This window comes from Penicillium antarcticum (assembly GCF_028974205.1).
Source record: "Penicillium antarcticum strain IBT 31339 chromosome Unknown utg000009l_segment0_segment0, whole genome shotgun sequence".
NCBI classification, from domain to species: domain Eukaryota; kingdom Fungi; phylum Ascomycota; class Eurotiomycetes; order Eurotiales; family Aspergillaceae; genus Penicillium; species Penicillium antarcticum.
Genome location: NW_026695307.1, coordinates 3,634,500 through 3,654,187, shown reverse-complemented (window position 1 = coordinate 3,654,187; position 19,688 = coordinate 3,634,500). Strand labels below are relative to the sequence as shown.

General features: G+C 50.7%; 10 protein-coding genes across 10 annotated transcripts; 7 read left to right on the top strand and 3 right to left on the bottom strand.

Annotated features, from left to right (window-relative positions):
* Positions 1-763: 763 nt before the first annotated feature.
* N7508_009761 (phosphatidate cytidylyltransferase) lies at positions 764-2,330 on the bottom strand (the record flags this gene model as incomplete). Its single annotated transcript, XM_058467824.1, has 2 exons — positions 764-2,266; positions 2,316-2,330. 2 exons carry the CDS (start codon positions 2,328-2,330, stop codon positions 764-766), a joined length of 1,518 nt encoding a protein of 505 aa, XP_058315670.1.
* Positions 2,331-2,641: 311 nt separating this feature from the next.
* Positions 2,642-5,371, top strand: N7508_009760 (baculoviral IAP repeat-containing protein; the record flags this gene model as incomplete). Its single annotated transcript, XM_058467823.1, has 4 exons — positions 2,642-2,779; positions 2,850-3,128; positions 3,180-3,304; positions 3,352-5,371. 4 exons carry the CDS (start codon positions 2,642-2,644, stop codon positions 5,369-5,371), a joined length of 2,562 nt encoding a protein of 853 aa, XP_058315669.1.
* Positions 5,372-5,577: 206 nt separating this feature from the next.
* Positions 5,578-6,213, bottom strand: N7508_009759 (U4/U6-U5 snRNP complex subunit SNU23; the record flags this gene model as incomplete). The annotated part of the gene is made up of 1 exon (XM_058467822.1): positions 5,578-6,213. The coding sequence occupies one exon, from the start codon at positions 6,211-6,213 to the stop codon at positions 5,578-5,580; it is 636 nt and encodes a 211-aa protein (XP_058315668.1).
* An 841-nt stretch (positions 6,214-7,054) lies between these two features.
* N7508_009758 (uncharacterized protein) lies at positions 7,055-7,619 on the top strand (the record flags this gene model as incomplete). Its single annotated transcript, XM_058467821.1, has 2 exons — positions 7,055-7,496; positions 7,558-7,619. 2 exons carry the CDS (start codon positions 7,055-7,057, stop codon positions 7,617-7,619), a joined length of 504 nt encoding a protein of 167 aa, XP_058315667.1.
* Positions 7,620-8,118: 499 nt separating this feature from the next.
* On the top strand, positions 8,119-10,341 carry N7508_009757 (Zn(II)2Cys6 transcription factor; the record flags this gene model as incomplete). Its single annotated transcript, XM_058467820.1, has 1 exon — positions 8,119-10,341. One exon carries the CDS (start codon positions 8,119-8,121, stop codon positions 10,339-10,341), a length of 2,223 nt encoding a protein of 740 aa, XP_058315666.1.
* A 431-nt stretch (positions 10,342-10,772) lies between these two features.
* On the top strand, positions 10,773-11,556 carry N7508_009756 (ThiJ/PfpI; the record flags this gene model as incomplete). Its single annotated transcript, XM_058467819.1, has 2 exons — positions 10,773-11,361; positions 11,432-11,556. 2 exons carry the CDS (start codon positions 10,773-10,775, stop codon positions 11,554-11,556), a joined length of 714 nt encoding a protein of 237 aa, XP_058315665.1.
* A 316-nt stretch (positions 11,557-11,872) lies between these two features.
* Positions 11,873-13,209, top strand: N7508_009755 (histidinol-phosphate transaminase; the record flags this gene model as incomplete). The annotated part of the gene is made up of 3 exons (XM_058467818.1): positions 11,873-11,952; positions 11,996-12,166; positions 12,213-13,209. 3 exons carry the CDS (start codon positions 11,873-11,875, stop codon positions 13,207-13,209), a joined length of 1,248 nt encoding a protein of 415 aa, XP_058315664.1.
* Positions 13,210-14,020: 811 nt separating this feature from the next.
* On the top strand, positions 14,021-15,807 carry N7508_009754 (putative integral membrane protein Pth11-like; the record flags this gene model as incomplete). Its single annotated transcript, XM_058467817.1, has 2 exons — positions 14,021-14,385; positions 14,454-15,807. Coding segments are annotated over 2 exons (1,719 nt in total), but the record flags the coding sequence as incomplete, so codon positions are not given.
* Positions 15,808-16,964: 1,157 nt separating this feature from the next.
* On the bottom strand, positions 16,965-17,796 carry N7508_009753 (DNA-directed RNA polymerase core subunit RPB5; the record flags this gene model as incomplete). Its single annotated transcript, XM_058467816.1, has 3 exons — positions 16,965-17,490; positions 17,570-17,652; positions 17,704-17,796. The coding sequence occupies 3 exons, from the start codon at positions 17,794-17,796 to the stop codon at positions 16,965-16,967; spliced, it is 702 nt and encodes a 233-aa protein (XP_058315662.1).
* A 218-nt stretch (positions 17,797-18,014) lies between these two features.
* On the top strand, positions 18,015-19,676 carry bfr1 (putative nuclear segregation protein (Bfr1); the record flags this gene model as incomplete). Its single annotated transcript, XM_058467815.1, has 3 exons — positions 18,015-18,125; positions 18,249-19,415; positions 19,467-19,676. The coding sequence occupies 3 exons, from the start codon at positions 18,015-18,017 to the stop codon at positions 19,674-19,676; spliced, it is 1,488 nt and encodes a 495-aa protein (XP_058315661.1).
* Positions 19,677-19,688: the final 12 nt, after the last annotated feature.

Genomic DNA, 19,688 nt, shown 5'->3' with positions numbered 1-19,688 from the left:
GGAAGTATACATAGAATCGTCAATGTGACGTCAGTGGGTAGATCCGGATTGGGGTCTCAACTTCACATCTACTTAGACATCCTTGGCAGTAAGTATCACGAACTGGCACTTTTGTGTATAATATGCTATTTTCTTGTTTCAGTCTTTCATGAGCAGCTTTGTTGCATGTTTAATTACAATGCCTCTGAAACAAGGTAACCTAGTTTGTGCATTAGGGAAACAGAACAGCTACTTGCCATTGCTCTTTGAGGAACTATTTTATGGCTCTTATTGTCAAGATATTAACAACTCAGACCAATTCCAATCCAAGATACTCCAGTGAAAACCTCTGGTGCTACCCAGAATGCAAGTCATTCAATGTTCACGTCATTTATGTAACTCAACAGGTACTCCTGACAACAATCCAGATTATGAGGGCAAATTCTATACAAGGTAAGTAGAAGACAAGTACTCCATACCGACAGTACAATGGTCTAAGGATAGCGATTACATATGCTTGCACCCAGAAGCACTAAGTTAAGGTTGTTGCACCATGTGGGTCCGTGGTTCGTCGATCCAATCCAAGTCAAAGCTGGGGTTTCAACTTACGATCTACTGGATTTAGATTATTTGACAGATTGAATTGAAATCTATGTAGTCTGTATGTATTGGGTCAGATATTTCCTGCCGATGCATTGATGATTTTGATACATAGGTCACAAAAATCCACAACGCCTCCGTATGCCTCAAGTAGGGCTATTTCTTAAGATATGCGTTTGAACATTTATTTTTTCTTGCTCTCCGGCTTCTCACTCGAATCCACCTTGCTTTGTGACTTCTTGTGCTTGTCTCGCTTTTCCTTCATGTAGGTCCAGCTCTTGCCGAGACCTGCAGTCAGGGGCGCTTTAATGGTCTGCACAGTACTTGGCCAGCGGATGGTCTTCTCAATGGACCTAGAGACTTCCTCCTGGAGAGAATCATCTCCGGCAATCCGCTGTTCAAAAGGACCTCCCTGGGGCCGGCGAATAATATCTTGAGCATCTTTGTTTTCTTTCATCATTTTGTCGAAGTCGACCCGCGGGATCTGGAAGCGAGACTGGTACTGGAAGTACAGCTTCTGACGGAATGATTCTGGCAAGCGACGAACCATGTTGCCACGCTTCACTGGATCCATATCCTGCGCCATGGCGAGGATGGCGTTCGGGTCATCGATCCAATCTTCACTACTGCAGCGGGGGTCTTGGAATGTGACATTGGGAAGATTCTCAATGAGCGGCGCGTATAACCGGCGGAAGTGTGCCATCTGTCCCGAGACGATGTTGCGCACCTTGCCGGGGTCTTCAGCCGGGAGAGCCATGCGCAAATCTCCCATGTAGCTCATACCGGCAATTGTGCTGTAAAGCTCGAACTCGCTGAATCGCTCAGGTAGCAAGAGAAGTGCGACTCGTAGGGCAGACAGCAAGTTCATCTGGTTCGCTAATCGCACCTTAGGGTGGTCCCGCAAGATCTTCACGGGCTTGTGTAGCCGACCAGCAAGATACAGAGTATCCCACTGGGTAAGGTCTCGACATAATGTATCCAAGTTAACCACTCCATACTTGATCATCGTGCCGTTAACGGTAATATAAGGATGGAAGTAGACGCCAGCCCCGAACTTGTCCTGCACCTGGGAAACCATGTACGACCCAAGAGAGCCCATACCAGAATAATGATCCCTATGCTGGTGCAGATTCAAGTCATGCCAATGCTGGGAGTATGAAACTCCAAAAATGAAGTCAATCATCTTTCCGGAGCCTTGTTGCATATTTGAAATGGCCGTAGGTGCCGAAGGATGTAATGAGCTGGCCGGTGCTGCACTTCCATTCTGAGGGAACACACCCGATCCATAGGCAAATGCATATCGAATTGGCGCTTTGAATTGCCAAAGGATCTGTCGCAGTGCTTCTTTAAACTCTTGGTTTATAATCATATGCTGGTTAACTCCGAAATCCTTCGAGGGTAGTTCCGAGAAGTTAGAGATTGCCAAATTCGGGTTATGGTCCCAGTCCGAGTCGGGAAGCAAAGAAGAGGTAGATGTTGAGAAGGAGGCGGATGAACGGCTGGTGGTAGTCTTGCATAACAGATGCGATGTCAATGAGCTGTGGTTCGCCGACAGTCGGCTATGGAGGGTGGTCGGGCGACAATTGATCGACAGGCAGCGGGCCGACGCAGGAACGAAAGAGGGAGACGAAAGGAGGGTACGCGAGCGCCAGATGAAGCTGGAGCTGGCTCTCCGAGAAGCAATCATCTAGCCGATAAGTTAGTGAGATCCTCGGGCCGAGCGAGATCGAACGTACTGTTACTCCCGGCATATTTGTGAGTGGAGTGGTAGGGAACGGGGCGCAGAGCGCAAAAATAGGATCAGTTCAGAACATTGATATCCCAACAAGAGAGAAAGGCAAAGGGATTGAGGTCGTCAACATTTCCGGGTCTGACGTACGCCATCCTGCTTCCACTTCGGATGCTGAGTAATGCATCATGTGACTACGCGCGCCATAACAACGGAGTAAACAGACGCGGAGAATCAACAACACACTTTCGACAACCCACTAAGTCCCCCACCAAGGCGTCCTTGCATGTCACATATTGGGGAGAATTATCTCAAATAGCTTGATATCTCGCCATGGGTTCCGAAATGGACACTTTCGCCGCTCGCCTGGCCAGCTTTGATCTTGTGTTGAAGCCTGAGAAACGCAGATCTTCCGGCGCAAAGACACCAAAGGCGATTACATGGCCGCATCAGCGACCTTCGCCAGCTGAGGTGCGCACAACCTCGGAGGCACTATGACTATGTGCATTAGTCCTTATATAATCGACTGACGGAGTTCTAGTTGGCGCACGCCGGGTTCTTCTACAAGCCATACGAGACGAATCCCGACAACACAACATGTTTCGAATGTCACAGGGCGCTAGATGGCTGGGAGGAGGAAGACAACCCCATCACCGAACATCTCAAGCATGCGCCTGACTGTGGATGGGCCATTATGATGGACATTCAACAAAACAGTTCCAACCCTTCTTCTATCGAAGACCCCACAAACGAGCGTATCACACAAGCACGAGCGTCGACATTCGGGTCAGCCTGGCCACATGATGGGAAACGAGGCTGGGTATGCCAGTCAGAGAAGGTAATGCGCCAAGTCAAACTGCTTGTTACTTAGCTCACAATAGTACAGATGGTTGAGGGTGGATGGTATTTTTGTCCGACGGAAGAGAGCAACGATCTGGCCAGCTGCGCTTATTGCAAGTTGTCTCTGGACGGATGGGAGCCCAAGGATGATCCTTTGTCAGTTCCCATCGCTCTTTCCGGATGAATCTTGCTAACTTATTCAGTGAGGAACATTACCGCCGCTCTTCAGATTGTTCATTCTTTGTGTTCGCCCAGCCCCCAGGAAAGAAGGGCAAAGGACGTGCTAAGAAATCTCGTGTTTCCAAAGCAACATCTCGTCTTTCGACTCAGTCAGTTGGCACAGTTGCCTCCGAAACGCCCGAGGTCGATATGGACGACTCAATGGACCAGAGCATGATGTCCCAATCTACTACGAAATCGAAACCTACAAAGAAGGCACCCAAAGGAAAGGGCAAGGGAGCTAAAAGCAAGAAGGAAGAACAAGCGGAGGTCGAAATAGAGACCGAAAGTGCAGAGGTTGCTGAGCCAGAGCCTGCCAAGGCCAAACGTATAGGCCGGGGAAAGAAGAGGGCCAGTGAGGATATCAGCAAGGAAGAATATGACCTAGAGCCAATTGCTTCGGAGAAACCAGAGCAGGTACAGCCGGCTGAAGAACCCCCTGCCAAGAGACGGGCAACAAGAACACGAAGCAGCAGCATTTCTCGTAATTACAACTACGAACGCAGTGACTCAGCAATGCCTGATGCAGACACGGTGGATGACGGTGCTTCGGAGGAAGAAACAAGGAGGGGTCGCAAGCCCACAAAGAAGAAAGCTTCCAAGGCCCGTAAGGTCTCTGATGTCTCCGTTGCATCAAAACCTACTTCAAAGGCTCGTGCTCCTCGCGATTCGGAGATAGAAGCAGAAATCGAAGCAGGCCTCGATGCTGATCCCGAACCTGTTGAGGCTCAACCTGAACCCAAGCCAGAGCAGGAGCCAGAGCAGCCACATGCTTCTAAGAAGTCCAAAACAACCAAAAAATCCAAGGCTGTGGCAAAGTCCCCCGAGCCCATCCCGCGGGAGCAAATGGACCATGCGGCTGAGGAGGATCATACGGAACTTCAAGCCGAGCCAGCCCCCGAGGAGGTACCTGAGCCGCCACCTCCCAAGACCAAGACGGCCAAGGGATCCAAGAAGAAGGGAACAAAGAAGGCCAAGGCCGAAGAGCCAAAAGCAGAGTCACCAGAACCCCAGGAATTTTTGGAACCTATGGTAGCCGATGATAGATATGAGCCGGAGCGCCATGAATCTTTTATCTCTGTGGAAATCATTAACAAAGAGCCTGGGCCTTCACCTAAACCTGAAGAATCCGCACAGCAACCTGAAGAATCTGTTGCTAAGTCGAAGAAGAAAGGCTCCAAGAAGAAAGACGTACCGGCACCCAAGGAGAAGAAGTCCAAGAAAGCTGAGAAGAAAGAGCCACCTCCGCCTCCCGAATCCCCAATCGTGGAACATGAGATCGAGCCATCCGTTGACGAACAGGATGATGGATTTGAGACAGCGGATGATTTGCCTGATCAGATTGAGTTAGTCCAGCCTCCTCCAGAGTCTTCTCCACAGCAACAACGATCGCATCGAACAACACCCAACTTGCCACCAAAAACCGCGAAAAGATATAGTGATATTCCCCAGGAAGAGCACCTCGCGGAAACCATCGCTCATTCTTCCCCTCATGATATGCGCAACTCTCGACAATCTGACCGGGCTGTCTCTCCACTGCCATCGACTCACCGGAGTACGCCTTCCATGTCTCCGCAGTCATCCGATGCTGAGAACAGACCTCCATCGTCACGACCTTCGGCATCTCGTGCAAATGATCAATCAACACCCAAGGAGCCCAAGTTCCGAGCCACTCTGACAGCTAGTACTCCGTCTCCATCTAAGCGGAATGTCAATGCTGGATTCGGGCCTTCGGGTCATCCGTGGACTCCAATTGATATCGATGAGGCTCTCTTCGGAGACAACAGCGACAAGGAGAATGCCGACCTGGCTAGCCTTTTCAGGGGTGTTAAGGGCGGACTGACCAGCCCGGAGAAGAAGATGACGGTCCAGGAATGGATCGCATGGAATGCGAAGAACGGCGAAGAACGCTTGAAAAGAGAATGTGAGCGACTTGTCGGTCAATTTGAGAAGGAAGGCGGCCGAGCAATGCAACGGATAGAAGCGATCGAGTGCATCGACTAACTTATGAGTGATACCACAATATTCTGGATGATATGAATTTGCATGGTAGGCGTTGGGAATCATTGTTGAATCTTTCGGTCTCAATTTGAATTTTACAGTGCAGTTTTATTGCACATTGAAGAACATGCTAGTAAACAGAAAAGAAACATGCCATAACACCATGGGTATCAAATGTAGAACGCAACCCCTAGGACAAAACACAGCTCTCAAGAAATAATGCCCAACCGTCCCTCCCAGCTATCATCCTCCTGTTTAACCTTCCTCCGCTTCTCAGTCCGCTTGCGCCTCTTCTCCTCCCTCTCCTTAGCGTCCTGCTCCTCTCGCTCCTTCAACCGAACCCCAAGATCAAGCTGCCAAGCCTTCCGCTCCTCCTCATCGCGAACCCTCTTCCGATGCGCCAACGCCCGCAACCGCATCCGCACCTCTTCAACAGTAGCCCGCTTCACCTCTCCACTCTGCCCCGTCGCAATCAAATGCTGCTTGCTATTCAAATGCTCCACAAGCTGCAGGTTATCCTTGAATGTAAGATCACAATCTTTGCAGTAGAATCCAGCACCGGCACCGCGCTTGCCCATTGACGCGCCGGCTGGCACAATCGTCGTTTTGCCCACCATCGAGGCAACGTCCAGCCGCTGGTTTCGAGCTGTCGTCGCTTCGAGTGTGCTGAGGTCGACGGGTGCATGGTATTTCTTGCCTAGGAGTTTGGCTTCGTATCGTGCTTTGCCTTCAGCTTTGCGCTTGGCTTCTTCGTCCGCGGCTTTTTTCGTGTATTCTTCTCGGTCCCATGTTTTGCGGAACGCTGTGTCGGACACCGGGGTGCCGTAGGCGTTTGGGCCGGACATGGCTGTGTCTTTTTTGTGGATTGATTAGATTTTGAACGGGGTTTGGAGGTGGAGGTTTAGTGAGTGGCGATCTCTAAGTTGGAGTCGAAGCTCGAGATTGGATTGATAGTGATGATTACATAAGCGGGTACTAAAACCGACATATTGAAACGGTCATCTACGTGACCCTGAGAGCGCGCTCATGAGCTTCTGAGGTCGAGCCATGCAATACCCAACATCGGTGTTTCCCTGTTTGTGGCCTTATTATTGAAACATGAGGTTTAGCAGCATGCTCGTCGCCATGACCCTCAACTTTCTACCAACTCTCTGGCAACAAACCATGGGCCGCTTCAACTGCCAAGCGATTTTGGAAAAATGAGTTTAGCGATGAATATGGAGGAGAAGATACAGATCATGAGAGAGTATGGCGCTACTTTTGTTGAAAGTGTCACGCAGGTGGAGGAACTAAAACACGATTTGAGGCCTACTAGTTCAATCAATGTTGATTTAAATAGCCTCTGTCTCTTTTAACTTGATATCGGCTCAATAATGTGATTATTTATGATTCTTCCTGCTGATAATGTTACGGTAATTTTGTCTCTTGTCAGGAACTTGGGCGTTGCTTAGACCATGAAGTAAGCAGGATCCACGCAATGAACACGACATAAGCATTGCAATAGGCAGCCGCATCAACTTGATCGAGTCAAATATCCCAATTCTGTATTAGAAAAAAGACTATGGCTCCAATCGCTTTCAAACATACACGTGGAACCTGGAGCATTAGGCACCCGCCTATTCGCCAAGTAATATAAACAGGCACGTCTCAAAACATATCAATCATCCATCTAACATATCAACAACCATGATAACGCCAGACCCGACAATGCGAATGGCATCCCTCAACAACCGGTCAAAGCTGATGACCCTCCCATCAGAACTCCACATCCAAATAAGCACATACCTCTCCTACCCAGACGCCCTAGCCCTAAAACACAGCAGTCGCCATTTCTACTCAATAGTCTATACAGGCGTGCATCTCAAAGTGGACTGGTTGCTCGAGCGATTTGAGCGCAAGCTCGAATGTCCCATGGAGAAATGCTCGTTCCGCACTGATGAATCTTTTTGCAATGAGCGTGTTCGTCGCATTATGGAGCGCCGTCGTTGGCACCTTGAGTGTCGTCGGTCTAGGGGTGGTTGTGTTGTTGTTGATGGGGGAACTTGTCGGACGGATTTGATGCCTACTTGGTTTAGGATGCAGGGGAAGAGGAAGGTTGTTAGGGTGCTTGGGGTTTGGGGGAAGGAAGGTTTGTTTTTCTCATGTTGCTTCTTGTTGGGTCTTATGGCTGATTTGATGATGTTTTATAGCTATTCTCGTTGGTGCTATGGCTCTTCTGTTGAATTTGCTGTGGCAATTCTATCGGGGATGATATCATATCTGTTGATTTGATATTTCATACTATAATGGGATTGAGGAGTATGTGGTTTATTTGTTGATCGAGTGGCTCCTGTTTCAGGATGTATAGAATTTCCTGTTTGTGTCACTGGATCTTTCGAACACTTTTCCTCGCATTAAATGGAGATTAAATGATAAAATAATTATTTGGTTGATCTTGGAAATTTTAATAGCTTATGCTCAGGAGCCAAACAAATTTATACTTCTGTATAAGTGGTTTCCTCAAATAACCGGGACTTTCTATTTCCGGACAACCTTGATATCCAGAGCATTTTGAAACACACTAGAACAACGAGTAGAGCCAAGCCGATGACTGGAAGAAGCCAATTTATAGAAAATATTCCCGATTGGGAAGGGCTGCGGAGAGGCCGTCACGTGTCTCCACTGATTGGAGTATCCGAGTGCTGCTCACTTCCAGGATGTACATCTTGGCAACGTCTGTCTCAGTCTCCCGGCTTATCCAGTGACGTTCCATGACTACCAGGCCGAGCGGTTCGGTGCCTGGGCTTCCGGGGCATCAAAAGGCATCCCGGCGCCAGAAGCGGGTCCAGGTGGCTAGAGCATGCGATGAATGCCGACTACGACGCAGAAAGTGCGATAACAAAGTTCCATGTTCAAATTGTACAGCAAAGGGCCGAATATGCAGCAATAGTGGTGCGCCCAAAGCATCCACGCTCACCCAAGCCTCCGAAGAGATTGAGTGGCTGAAGCAGAGAGTCCAGCACCTGGAAGCCGAACTCGAACAGCGGTCCAACGAGGGCAATAATCTTCCCACGCCAACAGGCTCTGCATCGTCGCCACCTCATGTCTTTTCATCGAGAAGCTCTGAAATTGCAGATTCGGGTGATTTGAAAAAATACTGGGGCGGCATACAGCTTCGCCCTGCGCGATCATCCAATGTGACATGGCTTGGCCCGTCATCACTACATTCTTTCATACAACGTCTCAGCGTGTATCTCAGTCTCAATCTTCAACAGACGCATTCTGCAAATAATTTATTCCCCATCTCGGCAAGCGACAATAAATTGCTGGACAGACCAGAGGGCCCCGACGTAGACCCAGTCCGTCGGCTGGTCTCAACGGGGAAACTCTCCAATGCCGGTGTCTATCTAAGTCCGATACAAGAGGAGTATTTTATCAACTTCTTTTGGCAGACTTATCACACCTCTTTATTCCCATTGCTGGATGAAACCCAATTCAAGAAGCATTACCAGTCTCTGTGGGTGTCTGGTGACAAAGAACGAAAGCCATCAGCCCTAGTCGATGTTATCATTGCCATGTGTATGCAACATGGCATTTCAGCTCTGCCATCAGACACCCAGGGGTGCCTGGTAGAAGGCAAAGATGCCTTGGTCGCCGGCCGATGGCACTTTTGGCGTGGACAGACACTGCTCACATACGAGCTTGAAAGTCCTTCTCTTTCAACACTGCAATGCCATCTACTCTGTTCAGTTTATCTGTGCGGTGGATCTTTCCACAATATGTTGGACAATTCAATTGGTCAAGCCGTGCGCACAGCTTACGCTCTGGGCCTTCATTTGGACCCCTCGCCGAGCATGACTGAGCAAGACCGCGAGATGCGGCGACGATTATGGTGGGCGGTCTATCTTATGGATAGCAAAGTCGGAATGAAGCTTGGTCGCCCGTTCTTGTTGCGTGACTCTCATGTCATGCCATGTCTACCTAGCGACAGCTTCGATGCTGCAAGAATGTCGGGCTCTGCTTTTGCGCCCATTGGCGACAACTCTACCTGGCTGAGTTATAATCTCCACCAGACGGAGCTATACATCAAAGCACGAGCTGCCTACACGAGCTTTTACGACCAGGAACTTCACTTGCGGGATGGCCAGGTGATATGGGATAATCCTCATGCCCTGCAAGCCAGCGCGGAGGTTTTATTCCCACATATCCAGATCCTGAAAGAATGGAGCAACAGTATACCAGAGGCTCTAAAGCTGAAGCGTCAGAATAACGGCAGGCCTCTTTCGACGGATGGTACACGTCTGTTAATCGAGCAGTTCGCTCCACTCTGGCTCCAGCGGCAACGCGTCCTCCTCGAACACTCCTATCACCACCTCAGTATCAACCTATACCGACCGCTGCTTTCCTTCTCTTCCAAGCCGTCGCCAGGATCTCGGGCGGAGGAGATCGCTATGCGCTGTGCTTCCCACGCTATCATGCTATCGAAGATTACGCAACAAGTCCTTGCAGACACTTCCATCCTCGACGGGTGGCATGAGGCCTTTCACTGCCAATGGAATGCGGCTATGACACTGAGTGGATTTGTCATGGTATATCCGGATGCACCATTGACCATCGAAGCCAGGAATGCAATCGACCTAGCAGTCGATGTATTTGACAACTTCGGTGCAAAGTTCTCTGTTGCGGCGAATGCAGCCAAAATTATGCGGGATCTATGTGCCAAGATTGACTTCCTAGCAAAGTATAATCAGTCCCAACCTGATCCTTTGAATGGCCTCCAAACTATCTCTATGGATGATTCTATGAGTATTCTGCCAGGGCTATCCTTTGATGCTTCTTCAAGTTCATCAATACGAGATTGGAGCTCCTACACCAATGATCTGGCACCGGATTTGAGCTTGTTTGACATGGCGGTTGATGTAGATTTCTGGAACAATCTCGATGCGCTCTGGCCAGAAGCTGACAATATGCCTCAATACCAATCGGAGATGTGAGGATCTAACCTTTCATTCATAATGACCAATCCTACAATGACAAATCATGACTATGAAAATTCCAGGTTGAAGCCATAGATGGGTCGGAGTTGCGGAGTCTCAATATTGGTGACCACGTAGCTCTGGGGACAGAATGCGGAGCTCTAGTAAACTCTGATTGAATGCATACACTAACTGTCTCTCCACTAATGATTCAGGGTTGAAACAGGCACTTCCCACAGATTGACGGAGTCGCGGAGTGGTGGTGAAGTTGCGGAGTTGCGGAGTTCATCCGCACGGACCAGATTATACCATACAAGCAGATGAAGCTGGACATAAATACCAGATGATCTACCAGTCCCAGAATCTCATCAGCATCCTCCAGAACAACTCAACTCTTCATCTTGACACCCAATTCCAACAACCAAAAACCACCCACCTTGAATCTCAAAATGTCTCCCGCTCGCAAAGCCCTCATCGCCATCACCTCAGCCAAAGCCACCCTAAACAAGGAAACAACAGGCCTCTTCATCACCGAAGCCCTACACCCCTACAATGTCCTCGTAGCCGCGGGCTTCGAAGTCGACCTCGCCTCAGAGACAGGCACCTACACCGCCGACTGGCTCTCCCAAACACCCGACTTCCTCAACGGCGACGACCTGGCAATCTGGAACGACACTAACAGCGAGTTCCGCAAGAAGCTGGACAACATGCCCAAAGCTGTCGACCTGAATGCATCCCAATACGGAGTTTTCTATGCCTCCGCCGGCCACGCCGCTCTGATCGATTACCCAACTGCGACCTCGCTGCAGAAGATCGCTGAGCAGGTCTGGGCTAGTGGTGGTGTTGTTGCTTCTGTCTGTCACGGTCCTGCTATCTTTGCCAATATCCTTGATCGTGAGACTGGAAAGCCTGTTATTCAGGGTCGGAGACTTACTGGTTTCACTACTGAGGCGGAGAATACTATGGGTATTATTGGAGATTTGAAGAGTTGGAATGTTGAGCTTTGTGAGGAGATTGCTGCTCGTCTTGGTGCTAAGTGTGAGTTGCCTTTTTCATTGGAGTATTTTTTTTTTTTTTTTTGGATGTTTGCTGACTTTTTTTTGGACAGATGAGCGCTCTACTGGTATTTGGGATGACTTCCATGTTGTTGATGGCCGCCTTGTTACTGGGCAGAACCCTGCTAGTGCCAGTTCTACTGCTAAGGCTGCTGTTGAGGTCTTTGAGAAACTTTAGAGAAGTTATTATTTTACTTTAGACCTTATCGAGATGTTATTCATGCTATCAACGTTGTTTGACACGGCTGTATCGAAGCTATTTTCGAGTTAAGTCTAGGCTTAGATGTAAATAGAATTTATTTTAGAGTACAATTATAATAGAATCGGTCAAATGAATTGAACAATATCTATATATAGTGGTGGATATGTCCAATCCAATGGGTACCCTGGAGAGTATAGATGCAGCATTGACTCATATTGCAGTGTTCCGCTCTCATCTCCGATAAATTCCCCGCCACCCCACCAACTTCTTCACTGTACATCCTTCACACACAATGGCTTCGTCACCATTCAACCTGGCCACTTGCGCCCGCCCTAATATCCTCGCATTGCAGCCATACCGATGCGCCCGAGAGTACGTCGACCCGATATCGGACCGAACCCAGCTAACGAGTCAGTGACTACAAAGATGATGGGACGAATGTGCTCCTCGACGCCAATGAGAACGCCTTCGGGCCCGGTCTTGCGCTGAACAGCGAGGGCGCCTTGCAAGCCTCCCAGACCGGCGATGCGACGGGCGCCTCCAAGCCCGAGATCGACTTCCTGGGCTTGAACCGCTACCCCGATCCGTGAGTGCCCCGTCGCAGACAAGCAGTACATGTCTAACACAGCCAGTCACCAAATTGAACTCAAGCAGCTATTCTGCAACCTCCGAAACACCCACCACCACACCCCCAAAACCCTCCTCCCAGAGCACATGTTCTGCGGCGTCGGATCAGACGAGGCCATCGACGCCCTCCTACGATGCTTCTGCGTCCCAGGCAAAGACAAAATCCTCACCTGCCCCCCAACCTACGGCATGTACAGCGTCAGCGCGCAAGTGAACGATGTGGAGATTGTCAAGGTTCCCCTAGACGCCTCCAACAACTTCCACCTGCAACCCGAGAAAATCCACCAAGCCCTCACAGCCGACCCATCCATCAAACTAGCCTACATCTGCTCGCCCGGAAACCCAACTGCAAACCTCATCCGCAAAGAAGACATCCGCAAGGTCCTCGAGCACCCAACCTGGAACGGCGTGGTCGTCGTCGACGAGGCCTACATCGATTTCGCGCCCGAGGGCTCCAGCCTCGCGGAATGGGTCACCGAATGGCCGAATCTGGTCGTCATGCAAACCCTCAGCAAGGCTTTCGGTCTAGCAGGTATCCGTCTCGGCGTCGCCTACACCAGTCCTGACATCGCCCGTCTCCTTAATAGCCTCAAGGCCCCTTACAATATCTCCAGCCCGACCAGCGCGCTTGCTTCTGCCGCCCTTACTGGCCCTAATATGGCTGTTATGCGCCGCTACCGTGCGCAGATCATTGCCCAGCGCGACCGTTTGCTAAGCGCGTTACCTACCATCCCGGGTGTGGGGAAGTTCCTCGGTGGGTATGATGCCAATTTCTTGCTTGTGCAGATTTTGAATGCTGAGGGCCGACCGTGTAACGTGACCGCGCTCGCGGCTTACGAGGGTATGGCGGAGAAACGTGGGGTTGTTGTACGATTCCGGGGTAAGGAGCTTGGGTGTGAGGGATGTTTGCGGATTACGGTCGGTACTGAAGACGAGGTTTCGAAGTTTTTGCAGGAGTTGCGGGTCGTACTGGGGGGGGCTGCGTGCTGGGGGAGCCATTGAGTCTGTTCGTTCCCTGTAGATAAGAGGCCCAGAGTCCAGAGCCCCGAGTGCCATGGGTGTGATTTGGGGGCCAGCCACCTGATATAGAGATAGATAGGTAGAAAGGATATAGGCACCCTATCATAGACCGGGATTCCTGTATAGTATCTTGGTAACCGGCTTATCTAGGCAATAGTCCACGTGTAATCCCCTCCCTTTCCCCTGTTCTAACCATCTAACCATCTACCTTACCTAGCCAACTATCCCCAAACCGCCCAAGTCAATCACTGCTCACCATCAATCTATTACACTTTGAAGCCAAGGCCGATCCTTTCCGTCCCCAAAGGTTAACTCCGCCGGAATCCGCGCAACGGTGAGCTCCTTCGCGCCTTAACGCAGTGAGAGGTTATTTCTTTCTCCTGAGTTGATCCTTCCATCTTGCTATTGTGAACTAGACGGGAGAACGTGAAGTCTGACAGGAGGCGCTTACCGGGATCTGACAAGTAGAGTAGAGGAAATGAGCAAGATTAGCGAGGATACGATCACTGGTTCTTGACTGGCTGTTTGGCTTATCTGTTATGACTCGTGGTGATTTGTGGCTCTTATTTCTCTCGGCTTCCCCTCTTTGGTTCTTGGTTCTTGCTTCTTGGTTCTCGCTCGGAGACTCGACTCCTGGAGACTCCTGGAGACTCCTACATATCAATATCAAACGATCGCCATAGCTTCCACTTTGCCCCGTTCACTCCCCCACACGGCACGTGCAGACCATGTAAACCTCAACCGTGAACCTCGACATTCGAGTCTGAACTCGCGTGTCTGATAACGATCCAGTTGGGTCGCCATCGCGATGGCTTCCATCTTGGCGCGTGGCATTTACCCAGACAGCCCGCCCGCCATGCAGACCAGAGACCAGATCAATCCGACTCTGATGATGAGCTGGTGGGCGACGGGCTTTTCGCTGGCCATTATCATTGTCCGTCTGTGTGGCCGGTACATTCGTATGGAGCGCTTCTTTCCTGAGGATAAGGTTGCCATGATCAGCGTGGTGCCGCTGGTTATTCGCATGGTGCTGGTGCATTTCGTGCTGGTGCTTGGTACTAATAATACCACAACTGCGGGCTTGACTGAGCAGGATATTCGGAACCGCGAGCTGGGGAGTAAGCTTGTGCTTGCTGCGCGGATCTTTTATGCTATCTTGTGAGATCCTCCTGTCTACCCTTCTCCCCACTATGGAGTCAATTGGGGCTAATCTACGATATATACAGCATCTGGACAGCAAAAGTAACAGTCTGCGAATTCCTCAAGCGAGTCACAGGCCTCGTCTGGCGCCGCTCGGTCGCCATCTTCCTCCGCTTCATCACCTTCTTCCTAATCTCAACCCTAGCCGCCGTGGTCATCGCCACCCTAGCAGAATGCCAACCCTTCGACCACTACTGGCAGGTAACCCCCGACCCAGGCCCAACCTGCCGAACAGGCTACGTGAATCTAATAACAATGGGCACCTGCGACGTCATCACGGACCTCCTCCTAATTGCCTTCCCCGTGCCAATCATCATGCTAGCCCAAATGCCCCTAAAGCGCAAACTAGCCCTAATCATCCTCTTCTGCCTCTCCCTCTTCCTAGTCGCCATCACCTGCTACCGCGTCCCATCCGTCATCGCCCACGCAGGCTCCCAGCAATACCGTTCCCTCCTGGCAAGTCTGGAAATTCTAGCCGCAACAGCTGTCTCGAACGCCCTCGTCATCGGCTCATTCGTTCGAGACCGCGGCGTCAAGAAATTGAAATACAAGCGCGATCAGGGCTCCGCCTCTGTTTCAGAGAGTATGGATAAATCCTTCGTGCGGAGGAATACAGTGATGCAGAACCAATGGGGCAGCGACTCCGATCTAGCCTCTGGACTGTGCATCCGTCTCGATCCGGATACGTGTATCAATCCCTCGACTGCTGATGGATCCCTGATTCCTCGTCCTGCACCTGCCGCCCTCCCTTCTAATATCCCGCTTGCGGTCGCCCGCACTGGCTCCATTGATCCCTCTTGGTCGTTTACGACCCGTTCTGATGATGATCGTGCTTCCGCGGTCGATAGTCTTGATATTAAAATTAGTCCGCGAGAGTATTTGCGGACTAATACTTCGCCGAGGGAGTCAAGTGCTCAGTCGAGACGGGTTTCGTTTTCGGATGTGGGTGGGCTTTTGACTAGGGCTTTGCCTGGGGATTCTCTTGCGAGAGGGAATTCAAGTTCCCATACTGCTGTCCCTGTTCATGCTCCTCTGCCTCCTTCTGCTGAGGCTTCACAGCGGAGAAGTGGCAGTCGGGCTTTCCTGGAAGATTTGGGCATTGTCACGCCGTTTTCTTCGAGGGGGGCTGGCCTTGGGAGATCGATGACTTTGCCTCACTCTCAGCCTCGACCTCAGTTACATTCTCATTCTCATTCTCAAAGTCAGACCCGGACTCAGCCTCACGCTCATATCCTTCCGGCACACTGCTCTTCTTCGGATATCACCCTCGATAAAGATGTCGAGTTACAAGATGTTGGTGGGCTGCTCTCAACACATCAGAATCAGAAACGTGACCGTGACCGTGACCGTGACCGTGACCATGATCGTGACATTTGTTGATATCATGATCTACGAAACGACATAATGCCTTTCCTTTTTGTTTTTTTTTTGTTTTACTTGTTTATGCTTATGGAGAATTGGAAAGCGGAGGAGTTCTGGTACATACCCATACCCATGCCCATATATGGCTTTGCCTTTCCTGTTTCTACTACATTTGGGTTTCTTTCGGCTTGTTTGGACCTGTTTTTGTTTTTCCATATTTTGGTCTCTGTTGTATTCCCCCTGCTGCGTCTGTGTCTGTGTCTGTTACTGCGTTGTTTAGTGTGGCGTTGGATATTGATTTGATATTTGGTGTTACCTTTCCTTTGCAATTGCATTGCAATTCATGTACCCCCGGACTGGAGTCTGGATAGTCTGGGGTTGTTAATAGTGTACCACCTACATATATTGAGATTTGAGATGATATGCCCATACTATGGAACGAAATGAAATGAACACTTAACAGATATTCTTCATTCGTGATCACATGATGCCATATAACCCTGACATAAGAATACAAAGGCTCCAGATCTAGATCTATACTATGACAGGACTGTCTACATCTCATGGACTCTTCATAATAGATCAAATTCATCTAGACGACAAAAGGGGAACCATTAACGTAACTATGTGAAACAGGTAACCCCATCAACCGCAACCACCCGAAGCCAAAGCTAGAGATAGAGAAACGTTGCGCGCCTGTACGCCATGCTGTCCATAATACAAGGGGGGTGGACCGAACTTTTTTTCTGAGTATCGAGTATCAAGAATCGAGTACTGTATCTTTGTGTAGGCGTAAATTGGACCAAAAATAAAAGAAAAAAAAAAGAAAAAAAGATAACAGAACTCCCTGGTGTCCACTTCGCTTGGTACTGTTTCTTGATCCAGCGCTGCTCTTTCTCTCGCAGTATTGGTATGCCCAGGAGAAGGGTAGCATGCTGGAAGGGTTCAGATGGTGGAAGTGGACCGGATGCGATATGTAGAGGTAGCTCCAGAGGAACCCGAGCTTGGAAGCAGAACTGGGTCCCTCGGGCGTGAACCAAGCCCCCAAAGAAAAGAGAAAAGGAAATGGAAAAGAGATACTAAAAAGAAAAGCCTGCATCGGTCCATTTCGAAGTGGTGCAGCTGTGTATCATTCTCCAATCCCGTTTTACGCCAATTTTCCAACGAAAAAAAGCTTAGATGACCCAGCGGTAACTGGCATACCGACCGGCAGTCTCACTCTTGCGAATAATCTTAACAACCTGACCACGGCGCAGACCAAGGTAGCGCGCAACAGGATCAGACACCTGTATACGGGGCAACTGCGACTCCTTCAGGCGGTAGCGCTCGAGCAGACGGGCCTTCTCCTCCGGGCTGAGCAGGACGTGCTTGGGCACCAGCTCGTGGCGGGTGATGTTGACCAGTAGATCCTGCTCTTGGAAGTGCTCACAGATGCGGCCAGGGACTCCGCTCAGCAGGCGCACGGCCGAGGGCGAGATCGGGGTTTGCGTGATGAAGATTCCGGTGTGGAAGTTGTTCTCGTCGACCAGGTGGTTGAAGGCGCGGACTTGCTTGGTTCCGACGCCTGAGGCGTCTGGGCAGAAATCAACGTAGATTGTGCCGCAGTCTGGTTGCGGGTTTGGGTTTGCTTTGCTGGGAAGTGGTGTGTACTTCATCTTCATGGTTTCCGTGGGGCGGGCTTGGATTTTCATCTTGGTGCGGCTGGAAGAGGGTTGTTAGCTTTCTTTCAATTGGCGATTTCTCGCGCTTCAATTGTAGGCGAGGCAGGGATTTCGCGTACTCAGGGTAGCCCAGAGGGTCGGAGTATTTTGAGCGGAATTCATTCAGATCGAGGGCCAGCTCGTCCTCAGATACTTCGTAGCCCTTATGCGATGATTAGCATGGTTCAGGACCAAGGGAATCAGGCGTGCCTACCCGGTCCGCAAGCAATTCATAGACTGTCTTAAATGTGCGCCAGAGCCGGGTCATCTCCTGCTCGGCCTCGCCGGAGTGTGTTTCGCCATCCATGACTGCGGTGTTGAACAAAATAAGTGAAAAACGGGTGAAGCTCCAAGGTGAGAAAGTGAAGTCGAAAAATCGGCGGGAACTTTCTGCCAACGACCGAAGCGGAGAAACCGACCGAACCAAATTAATTCCCCTTTTCTACTCCTCTTTTGGTGAATCGTTTTCTTTTCTTGTCTTGTCTTTTCTGGTCTTTTCTTCTTTTACTTTCATTTCATTTGAGAATGTCTTCTACTGAGGAGCCCCGGGTCAAGCCCACCAAGCCCGATGAGGCTGCCTACAAGGCCAGTCTGGCCGAGGCTGAGAAGGAGCACACTGCTGCTCAAGAGAAGTTGGTATGACTTTCTTAGATTCTTGTCCTCACATTGGAATTGAGAGCATTGCGATGATCTCGACCCACACCATTACATGCCGTCGCCCATTGTTGTATCCGCTTCCCCTCTGACTGATTTGCGCAGAACCAAATCAAGGCCAAACTTGACAACGCTCAGCCCAGCAACAAGGATTCGCCTACCGCCAAGAAGCAGCAGGAGCTCCGTGCCCAACTCTCCTCCATCCGTCAGAAGCAATCCGGCTTCAAGTCCAGCCGCTCCAGCACCCAGGAGAAGATCAACTCTCTGGACTCGAACCTCAAGGCCCGCATTGCCGAGCAGAACAACTCCCGCGGCCGTCTTTCATTCAAGAGCGTCGATGAGATTGACCGCGAGATTGCCCGTCTCGAGAAGCAGGTTGACTCCGGTACCCTTCGTCTGGTCGACGAGCGCAAGGCCCTGAGCGATGTCTCGACTTTGCGCAAGCAGCGCAAGAGCTTCGCTGGCCTTGACGAGGCCCAAAAGGGCATTGATGAGCTCAAGGCTCAGATTGCCGAATTGCGCAAGACCCTGGACAACCCCGAGGCCAAGGCTTTGAGCGACCAGTATAGCGAGATCCAGAAGGAACTCGACGCCATCAAGGCCGAGCAGGACGGTGTCTTCAAGAACCTTAACTCTCTGCGCGATGAGCGCACCAAGCTGCGCAATGACCAGCAGGAGAAGTACACTGCCATTCGCACTATCAAGGACACCTACTACAAGGCCCGCCGTGCCTACAAGGAGTACGAGGATGAGGCGTGGCGCGTGCGCCGTGAGCGCCAGAAGACTGAGCGTGAGGCCTTTGAGCGCGAGAAGCGCAAGAAGGTCGCTGACAAGAAGCTCGAGGAGGCCTCGCAGCCCGCTTACCATGATGAGATCCTTACCGCCCAAGGTCTTATCCGTCACTTTGACCCTGCTTATAACTTTGCCGCTCTCGGCTTGGACGAGAAGAAGGATGCCGGCAGCAACTTCCGCGCCGGAGTCGGCCGGACTGTTGAGGCTGCTGAGATTAAGGGTATGAAGGTTGTGCGCAAGGACGACCAGGAGGACTACTTTGTTGGTACCGGTGGTAAGAAGGGCAAGAAGGGTGGCAAGAAGGGTGCTGCCCCTGCTGCTGAGAGCACCAAGTTCAACATGAACGTTGGTATCATCGAGGAGTTCTCCAAGGTCAAGATCGACCCTCCCATGAACCAGTCCGATGTCCCTGCTGCTGTGGAAAAGCTGGCCGCCAAGATCTCCGAGTGGAAGAAGAACCAGGCCAGCAAGACCGAGGAGGTGAGCTTATCTCAGTGACTGATGTTGAACATATATACTAACAAAATCCAGAACATCAAGAAGGCCAAGGAGGAAATCACCCGCCTCGAGGAGGAGGAGGCCAACATCTCCCAGTCCAACGGCCGGGCCACCGACGCTGCCAAGAAGCCCGCCCAAGAGAACGGTGCCCCGACAGCGGATGCCGAGCTTGCCCAGGAGCAGGATGGCGCAGCCGACGCCGCCGACGAGCTCAAGAAGGCCTCGATCGAGGAAAAGGCATAGAGAGGGAGTTCT